This window comes from Melanotaenia boesemani, chromosome 4 (genome assembly GCF_017639745.1).
Source record: "Melanotaenia boesemani isolate fMelBoe1 chromosome 4, fMelBoe1.pri, whole genome shotgun sequence".
NCBI classification, from domain to species: Eukaryota; Metazoa; Chordata; class Actinopteri; order Atheriniformes; family Melanotaeniidae; genus Melanotaenia; species Melanotaenia boesemani.
Genome location: NC_055685.1, coordinates 8,369,598 through 8,379,975, shown reverse-complemented (window position 1 = coordinate 8,379,975; position 10,378 = coordinate 8,369,598). Strand labels below are relative to the sequence as shown.

Below are 10,378 nucleotides of genomic sequence, written 5' to 3'. Positions count from 1 at the left end.
AGAGACAGACTGATTCTCAGCCAAGTTCAGTTACACGTCAGTAGGAAACCTGTACTGGTGAGTGGACGTGTACGTGCTCGTCAGCCGGTTCCCGGATGCACCAAACAGAAACATGGAGCGGGTGGTGGTGGAAGTGCCGATCAACAACGGTGAGATACACAACGACCTCCAAGCCTCTATACGAGTCCTAGCAACATATCCTACAAAAACACGGCATGAGGTGCCTTCGACTCGTGCGTGTGATTGCTCCTCCTCCTCCTCTTCCTCTTCTTCCTCTGACGCTTTTGGTTGAGCACTGAAGCTGCTGTAACCACTGAGTGGCTCTAACAGCCCCGCACAGGCTGCTTGTTGCTTGTGTGTTAACAGTGTTGTAGCTGCAGGCAGATCAGTGTGAGACATCAGTGAGGGAGAAGATGTCATCTGTCATCCAGCAGCTCAACAGCTGATACACTGCTGTCATTACTGACAAAAACAAACAAACAAAAAACAGGCCCATCATGTTCATTCAGTCCCCATCATCACTTGCAGGCTATAGTCATGATAGTAACGTTAAGTCACTGTGTTATTAGTATAGTGAGTTTTTCTTTTAAGAACCTACTGTAGCGTTAATCAGTTAAGGGCTACTTGCACCTTAAGTTTTTTTTTCTAATGAAAAATTATTTATTATTCAGAGTTTCTGATGTATCCCAATCTTCTTTTTTGTTTTTCTTTTCCTTCCAACCTAAGGTTTTTCCATCCCCTGCCCATCCTCAACACCCCGTAAGCGCCAGGTGCGTTTCTCAGCACGGCATGACATCATTCTTCTACGGGAAGTTATTGCCCAGAACCCCTTTGCCTCCAAGGAGCCAGGTTTGTCTCTCTTTTTTTACCCAAAATATTTGCTGTGGACAGATGGTTTTTCATCTTGTAAAAAGTCATTTGAAACATCAGCAGTAATGTAACCTGCTGTCAGGACGAATCTGGGCCCGGGTCGGGGAAATCATCACTGCCACCCTCCAGGAGGAAAACTTTGAGGTGGATGCCAGGAGGTGCAGAGAGAGGACCATGCTGCTGCTGGACTACTATAAGAAACAAGACTTTCCCAGTCTGCGCAGGTCGGTTCAGTCGGAAAGGGCTGTAGCCACACTGTTTCTTGAGGAAATTACTGGCTCTAAACTGGACGTGCAGTGACTTATGTTCATGCATATGCAGAGGGCTCACTGTCTAACTGAACTTTAATTCTGTATGCTATTATGGTCTTTTAACGTTAAAGAAAAGCAAGATCACAAACATAAAAAGATACTATTGCAACAGTGGTACTCAGGGCTCCAGACTATTTTACAGTGTTTTACAATTACAATTACAATTCACATTTTTTGCAGTTGACATAACATTAAAAAAACATCTTACTGGCTGCATTAATACAGAACAAGCAGACATAGAACTTGTGAAATCAAATCAAATTAGATTTGATGATTTGATTTGATTTTCACTTTGTAGTCGGAGCAGAACAGCAATTTTGTCCCCATCATCCTCCATAGGGCATGGTATGACTTGTCCCTGTAGTTCCTGGTAATAAACAGCTTCAGGGACTGATACTCTTCTCCTGGAGTAATAAATTTCCCCAAGACCCGCCTCTTTCCACACATAAGCCACTCAGTCACAGTGGTCGTTCGTCCCCGCTCCCACGCACATTGGTTGCCATCTTCTTCGTTGACGTTTAATACAAGAAAAGGAGACAAAGTTAGTTTGAGGCGGCAAACCAGCAGCTAATTACTGTGAACTACTGGGCTGAAGAGGGGAGCAGAAGTTTGTTAGCGAAAAAAAAATTAAAGTCAGTTATAACTACTACAAGAAAAAGACCTGCAAATGTATTTGTCGCCATTGCGCGAGTAGATGAAACATTCACTCACACTGCCTCACATTTTAGTCGCAAAATACAACCATTTGGTTGCAGTCTGGAGCCCTGGTGGAAATTAAACTTAAAGAAAGTTTTTGTATAATTAAAGCTGTGGTCCTTGCATCAAGGAAGTTTAATACTCCCTCAATGCAGGTCTCTCGAGGCGCTCGAGGAGTCCTTAGGCTTTCATCTGCACCCACAGACCTCGAGCTTTAAGACAAGCTTTAAGAATGCTCTTTAGTCGGGTTTGTTGAACTAATTCATCGCACTTCATTTTTTGTTTTTTTGCTGCTCTACAGGTTTGCTTTTGCTACAGTTCCTTCAATCAACTAAACTGAAAATAATTGTTAGTTTGTGAAACAGTAACTAATAAATTAGTCCTTCAGAATATAAAATAATCAGTTATTAGTCATTTGTTTAGGTCTTAATCTATTTTCTATGTTCAGTTGTGGACAGAATATTGGTCTCTGAGATTTGTTTCTGTTTTATTTACATGTCATAGTGTCCCAACCCTTTTTGTAATTGGTACTTTACTTTTCTTTTTGCTTAAACTCAGGTTTGGAACAGAGAGGTTGTATGCCCAGAAGGAGGATCTGCTCCATGAGGTTTTGGAGCTGGAGGCTGAAAAGGGGCTCCTGTCCAGTGGTGAGGGCACAAAATACCAGGTAAGAAGCAGAGCCACCATGTCAGCAGGCAGAACTGTGCAAATTCAAATCAACAGTGTAAGAATTTTCAGACTCACAAGCAGCCAAACTGGAGTGTGTAGAAGTGATAAAAGCAAACAAAATACCTCATTTATAAGAAGCATAGTTGTAGCTGACTGCACTTCACTGCAGTAGATGCATTCAAAGCAAACATCAGGATACAGCTGAAGCTGCAATAATGTGCTTTTACATGTATACATACACACATATCTACACATACATCTGCAATAAAGAGGATGAAGTGATAACTAATAATGCAGCTGGTGTTGAGTTAATCTGCTTGTTTTCACTCCTATAAATGTAAGCATTTTTGTCCAAATAGTGGAGAATGGGGAAAAGTGGAAATCCATTCATTTTCTGCTCTCTTTTATCCCGTTGAGAAGATAAATTATTTAGGGTGAATAAATAGATAACTAGACGAATAGAATTTTTTTAGGAATTGGAAAGGGGAGAAAAGGGAGGAGTTTCTTAAGTCAAAAGGCCTTTAAGAGGATCCATGTTTCTTGAAGTGAGTACCCAATATGGCCGATTCTTTTACTTAGCAGCTGCCAGACTGTTTAAAAGCTACCGTCGCTGAGAAAGATGACAGACTGGACAGAGGTACAGGAATGTGTGAGACAAACATATCTTCCCAAATCAGAAGTAGCAAACAATTTACAATCCAGGTGATAGCTGTTACGCAGGGACTCCTTAGAGACAAAAGGGCAGGTTAACCATTCTTTATTAAACACCGTGAACACAAGGGAAAGGTCTTACTTAGACAGACACTGAAGGAGTCAGTTGGCAGGATAAGTCCATGATGTGCGTAGATTAAGGTCTGACATGGAGTGACTGAGGTGCTGGTGTATATGAGGACTGGGAAGTTAACGGGAAACAGGTGTGACTGGTTGGGCTTGATTGGAGTGGCAGGATTAGACACAGGTGTGGAGGATCAGGGGAGTGGATGGAGGAGTGGCAGGACAGGCTGTGACAATAGCATGAAGCTTCCTAACATGAATGGAGGACCATTTTTTAAATTTTTATTCAAATTTGTGATTTTCAGATAAAGGAGAAAAGCAATTAGTTTTCACAATGCAGCAAAATATCTGAATGCCCAACTATTAGAATTACTAATGGAGTTTTATTAATCTAGAACATAGTTAGAGAGATCAAGTAAATGACGTCTTCTACAGACTCTTTTTCATTGCTGGTGATCAGAAATCTGCTCTCTGTACAGGAACTGAAACTTCCTCAGAAACTGAACGTCTAAAGTTCCAAAAATTCATGCTTTCTCTGTAACAGCTGCTCATTTCCCCATTATTCCACATGGTGGCAACCAGTCATCGCCTCATGCAATAACCCGTCTAATGTGGGTAATGGATACATTATTTTAAAGTAGTTAAATACCTGCTAACATGTTTCCAGTGATTTCCACGGCAGCTGTTAAACCCAGAAACTCATGTAGATTTATCAGAGCTGAATGTGACACATTTTAGGTTAACTAACAAGTGGCTTAAGCCGGTCATAAAAATAAAAAGTTCAGCACCAGAAGGGGAGTAATAATAGTGCATTGTAAGTGTAAATAAAAAGACACTTCATTATATGATTATGAATGGCTTTTGTCTGATAAAATATTTAAAGGTGCCACAAACTTCTCAAAATCTTTCAGAGAAAGCCCCTGAGATTATTCCCCTAGAACAGCCACTATTAGCTCTGCACGACGATATAAAACCGTTTTCCTCTCCAGTCACGACTCTGTGTCTGTTGTTCTTTATCTTTCCTAGGATGAAGAACGAAGAAATCATGTCATCGAGGAGCTGACACTGCCAGAACAGGACAAACCGGACATCACGCAAATCCCTCCTGCAGGTACAACAGACTCACTTCACTGGACGAGGCAAGAGATGAACACTGAATGTAGAATAGGATTTAAAAATACAGTTAAAATGTGCTATGGATAGCCTGTTCAAAATGCAAAAATGTGTGAGTATAAATCCAATTTCTTGACTCTGACCCCTAATTTAAAGGTCAAGCACCTGGTATATGCAATTAATTTGTCCTTATAACTGCCAGAAATGTCCGATTCTCAGGCATTAACCACATCCGGCTCTGCTCTCATCAGGGTTTAATAAATGTTCTCATGGTTACAGAAGTAGAAGAAGAGCGAGAGCAAATGGCAGAGCTCTCAGCGGCGCCCACAGCCAAGCGGCCCTGTCAGTGTTGCTGCCAGACGTACTCAGAGATTCTCAGCTTTCTGGAGAAACGCTCGGAGGCAGAGCAACGGCTGCGAGAGGAGGAGCTTTCCCTGCGCCGAGAAGAGCTGGAGATTCAGAGGAGTAAAGCCATCTTATAGCTCTGCAGCACCACTTTCAATCCAGTTACCAAAATATATGATAAAATTTACAGTTAAAATGTTGTAATGCAAGATTTCTAACTGATCTTAGTCATTCCTGCTTAAATAATAAGAATATTAACTTTTCTGTACATGTAAAGCATTGTTTATTGACTACATAAAGTATTAATTTGCTTTTACAGTTAAGATGGACGTCATAACATGCAAATTGTTATGTTATTTTCATTTAATGCTTGTGTTGTCATTGTTCAGACATTCAGATCTTTCATTCTCAGGTAAGATTTCTCTGGAGAGGGAGCGTCTGGAAGCTGAGAGGAAAGAAAGAGAACGCAGATTTGAGCTCGAGAGCCGAGAGAGGCAGGTCATCTTGGACCTGTTAAAAGAAAAGGTGCTGAAGGGCTGAAAACAAGAGCTTCCACCTGCAGCATTTGTCAGTGGGGGGGTCAAAGGGCTGCTCCTAAGAGGAAGTAAACCAGCAAAACTGGAAGTGAGAAGATCAAAGAGAAGTGACACGAAATTTAAACTGTAGGGCGTTAATGTGGGCTGGTAGTTGTCTTTGTTTATATTAACAGTTGGACAAATAAGTGAAATTGTGGGTGACACTAGTTATTCACACAGGAGGTGTGTACAGTTACAGAAAGTCATTATTATCTTAAATGGATACAATTTTGTTTTCATACAATCAATATAGACTAAATCTATCGAGCTAAAGTAAAATGTCTTGGAAATTTTTGTAAATGTAATAAAAAAAGGAAAAACCAAGCATTTTCCACTGACATTCCCAGTCATGTACAGCCACAACTCAGCCACATGACCACCATGTGGCCCACAGGGAAATTACTGTAACCAATGTCCTCATATTTGGACAACCTTTGACCCACAACACTTGCCGTAATCCACGTCCACACTGACAACTGATAGCTGAACCATGAGGCCCTCAAGACGCTTCCTGTAACCCACATCAAGGCTGACAACTGACTATTGGACAACAAATGGTGAACACAACACTTACTAGTACTGCAGCTGAGTCGCAAATAACGTAAACAAACAGGTCTGCTCTCTGGGTTACCTCAAGTGTAATGAATGCTTGTTTTTGGTTGTGGTCGGAGAGACCGTCAGCACAGATTCCAGGGTTGCACATGGCTTACAACCATCACTTTGTGACTGGTGAGTGAATAATTCTGCAATGTAAAGTGCTTTGGGTCCATAGAAAAGTGCTGTATAAGTCTAATTAATTGAACATTGCATGGTGTTGATGGACATATTTTCTTGGCACATTATCTCAATTGCCATCAAGTTAGAGGCAGTTTATGACACAGCCCAGTCCATCGCAGGGCCAACGCAAAGACAAACATGTGCATGGTGAAAACTCCACGCAGAGCAGCCTCAGCATAACCTTCTCACTGTGAGCCGACACCGCTAACCACAAAACCACAGTTAGCAGGCAAGTAAGACTCCACAGAACTAATCAAGACATCAGTTACAAGTCTATGTAAGAAATGTAAAACTAAACCCAAACTCAGCCTGTTAACCCTGCTGCCATTTTGTTTCCTTAACTCAATCTTGTATTTATTTATTGTGTAAGTATAATTGTTATTGTTGTTATCCAGCATTAAGCTGACATCACAGAGCATTTCAACCTCAACACCCTCAGACCGAAGCTGGTTCACCTGAAGGATAAAACATCAAAACACAGCCTGAGTGATGTTGTGCACAACCAGCCTATAAATACATAGCACAGTTCAGGAGAACCAGATCTGCAGGTCAGTCCGTAAACATCTCTGTTAACCAGTAAAAAGCATCTTTGAACAAAGGAGGTGTTTTCAGATATCATACAAGTAGCAGGGAATTTTCTCTCTGTGTGTTTTACGTTATCTGGCTCAAAAACCGGCTCCCACATGCTGTTGACCTCGACATGATAAGTTTTGGTGGAGGCTTATTGAAGGAACTAATTACATAATAGTGGCTCACAGAGTGGAAACGTACTGACACACAGGTACAGAGTGTATTCATCTCCAAAAGTACATTGTGAATAATAAATGCATTGGAAGAAGAAATATGAGGTTCAGCTCTTCACTACCACGTCTAAACCTAACAATCCATTGATCTTTAACTATCATGTGTTTTTATTATTTTCAAAATTTCTTCTTTCTCCACCCTTGAAAGAAAAAAAAAATATTTACCTTGTCTCTCATCCCAGTAGTTGTACCAACTTGATCAATTTTTGGCACTTACACCGCAAGACTGGGGCGTACATTTATAGAAAATTTCTTGAACTGATCCACTGTTTTTATAAGTCAGTAACTTCATTGTTTTCTTTCATAAAATAATTTGGGAGAGATGGTTTTACTTTGTCAGAGTTTACTGTGCTGTTTGCATCACTTGTTCTAGTGACCACAGTTCTTCCTGTGGTGCATCTACAGTCGCTTCAGGATTTGCTGTTGCCTGAGCATGGGATCTGTGACGGCTTTCCAGTCCTGTTATCACTAACGCTTCTCTCCGAATGTACTGCTCCAGTTCATCCACCCTCAGTTCAAGCATGATTGTGCATGCAACTGTATGAAAGTCTTCGAGTGTTTTTTTTTTTTTTTTTTGTTATGTAGTCTCTTTTGATGTGTGCAAAGGCTCGTTTTTTTTTAAGATGCATAAATTGATTTTTTCATGTAAAGCACTTTGTGTTGCCCCAGCATGAAAAGTGCTTTATTAATAATAACAATAATAATGGATTAGATTGATATAGCGCTTTTCAAGGCACCCAAAGCGCTTTACATTGTGAATCCATTATTCATCCACTCCACACTCATACCTGGTGATGGTAAGCTACGTGTGTAGCCACAGCTGCCCTGGGGCAAGCTGACGGAAACGTGGCTGCCAGTCTGCGCCTACGGCCTCTCCGACCATCACTGAACATTCATCCACACATTCATACACCAGCGATGCCAACACTTTATAAATAAAGTTTGATTATGATGATGATTACTATGTTTTTATCAGAACATCAGCTCCTCCATTGAACCAGTCATCTTGCTGTGTTGACAGCTTAGACAGTTCAGACGACATAAACATCAGTGATTAATTCTGTTATTGTCATTTCTTTCCCTCGTGCACTGTTCTTACCACTCGGCATACTGCCACTGGTGCTTGATAGTAGCCATTGGTTGACCTTTCAAAACTCAAATCGTAAGTTTACCTTGAATACCTGTTCATAACTTGAAGCACTAGTTGTAACATTGTTTTCTTATGTGCACTCTTAATAATTTACCCCAGAGACAGGATTAGAATAGAATATAATGTAAAACAAAAATTCTTGCAGGGTTATTTTCCATGCCATTGTGTTGAAGGGGAATTCTCAGGGGCTTGCCTTAAGTTCACTCCAGCCAAACAAAGCTTATTGCTTTTAAAGTTTCTATATTCTGAATTTATTTTTATCTTTTCCTTTTTATGTTCTTTAAAACCAATCTTAAGTTAACATAAGGAACCTAGGAGATAATGTCAAAAGAAAGTTAACATTTCTGTACTGTAGAAACAAAGGTCCACATTGTATTCTTCTCCAAGAAACTCATTTAAATTACAGTGATGAAAAATTTTGGTCAAACCAAAGGGGACACGGGATAATTTACTCACATGGTACATCCAAATCAGCAGGCGTGGCAGTTTTGTTAAATAACTTTCCAGGAAAGATGGTGTCAACAAAACACAGCAGGGATGGATATTGGATTCTTTCTGTATTACATATTGACGACTCATTAATGCTTCTAGGTAATGTTTAGGGTTTCTATAATGTATCAAAAAATAAAGATCTTTTCACAATTGTAGAACAAATCAAACAACTTAAACAGAGATTCTCAACTGTTCACATCTTAATAGGTGGGGACTGGACCACGGTTATGGACGAAGGTCTTGATAGACACCCCAATAAATTTGCAAACCCCCATGCAAACTGTATTTTATCCCATTTCTGTAACAGCGTTGGACTTATTGATCTGTGGAGAGAAAAACACCTTAATGAGAAACAATTTACCTGGCATAAATCAGCTGCCCCCTGCAGATCTAGAATAGATTACAGATTATAGATTAAAATAGATAGAATCCTCTAAAATACATTGGACAGTAATACTCTCCAACACCTCTTACTGGTCATTGTAGCATTAATCTGTCTATTACACCTTTCCCTTAAAATATGAGACACAGAGGTTACTAGAAGTTTTATACAAACCTTTTAAAACATGATTTATACTGTTGTTAAATAAAGGAACTAGTTAAACAAAATCTTGCAAGATAATACAATATTACCCAGTATTATAAAATGGGAATAGTTGAAATATAAAATTCTATAACTTTTAGAAAAAAAATCTTAAAAAAATTCAATAACCTAGAAGAAGAAAGAATAGTTACAGAATTCAATTTAATCTTTATTAAACAAACATTAATGGATACTAAAAAAGACAACCTTATGGCCCTACAATCTAAATTAAACAGCATTTATGAAAGAAAATCGCGTTCGAGGGCAAAATGGATTGAGGGAGGAGAGAGGAATTCTGCATACTTTTGCAGACTGAAGAGAAGGCGGCAGGAACAAAACTATATATAATCACTTATCACTTATGACAAAGAGTGCACAGACCAAAAATTAATCGCAAAAGAAATCAGCCGCTTCTATCAAAACCTCTATTGCTTGTTCTTTTCAGCCCAAGACTGCGACCTCCTGCTGGGTCAAATCAAAGACTTTAGTCCACAAATCACTGAAGATTTCAGGAAAGACTGTGATAAAAACATTCCTACAGAAGAGCTTAATGATGCTATCATGTGCTTGGAAATGGATTGGGTGGCTTAACTGTCAACTTTTACAGGCATTTGTGGGAATGTCTTAGAGACTTCTTATTTCAGGTCTTTGAAGAGATAATCTATAACTACCCACTTCCAGAAAGTATGAAACACGGTATCATCACTCTTTTACCAAAACCAGGAAGAGACAGCAAGATTCTAGATACCTACCGCCCAATTTCTCACTTTAACTGTGACTACAAATTATTAACGTATATTTACACTAACAGACTGAAGAAAGGTCTCGCAGACTTACTGAGACACAAACTGGTTTCATGAGCACAAGATCCATTTACAATAATATATAATAGACTGGTGCAGGATTTTCTTATACTTGAGTGTTATACTTGAGTGTATATATAAGTGTGTGTGTTTATCTCCAAACCCTTGCTCTTATTTGCCTTTTCAAACATTTGTTGTTTCCTTCTTGTATTAATTTTATTGTTGTGTTTGCCTTATAATGTACAACCTGCTGTTTTGTATGAATACATGCCACATAGTTTTGTACGGATCTTCAATGTGAAAACAAAGTAATACACTGCTGTTACTGAGTGGGCACAGTACACTGCAGAGATAAAAATCGACGGAGAAACCTTGCTTTTGTGGAGCAGGTACTGGAAATGTTTCCCATAAAAACCA

The 10,378-nt window shown here is 39.5% G+C and overlaps 1 protein-coding gene across 2 annotated transcripts; it reads left to right on the top strand.

Moving 5' to 3' along the window:
* si:dkey-45d16.4 (trichohyalin) lies at positions 1 to 7,522 on the top strand. 2 transcript variants are annotated; one of them, XM_041982069.1, is made up of 7 exons: positions 1 to 149; positions 727 to 849; positions 953 to 1,094; positions 2,436 to 2,544; positions 4,347 to 4,431; positions 4,713 to 4,898; positions 5,168 to 7,522. In XM_041982069.1, exons 1-7 carry the CDS (start codon positions 113 to 115, stop codon positions 5,293 to 5,295), a joined length of 810 nt encoding a protein of 269 aa, XP_041838003.1. In that variant the 5' UTR covers positions 1 to 112; the 3' UTR covers positions 5,296 to 7,522. The 2 variants fall into 2 exon arrangements, with proteins under 2 accessions (XP_041838003.1, XP_041838002.1); XM_041982068.1 differs by having other exon boundaries at positions 4 to 149; positions 5,191 to 7,521.
* The last annotated feature ends 2,856 nt before the right edge of the window (positions 7,523 to 10,378 follow it).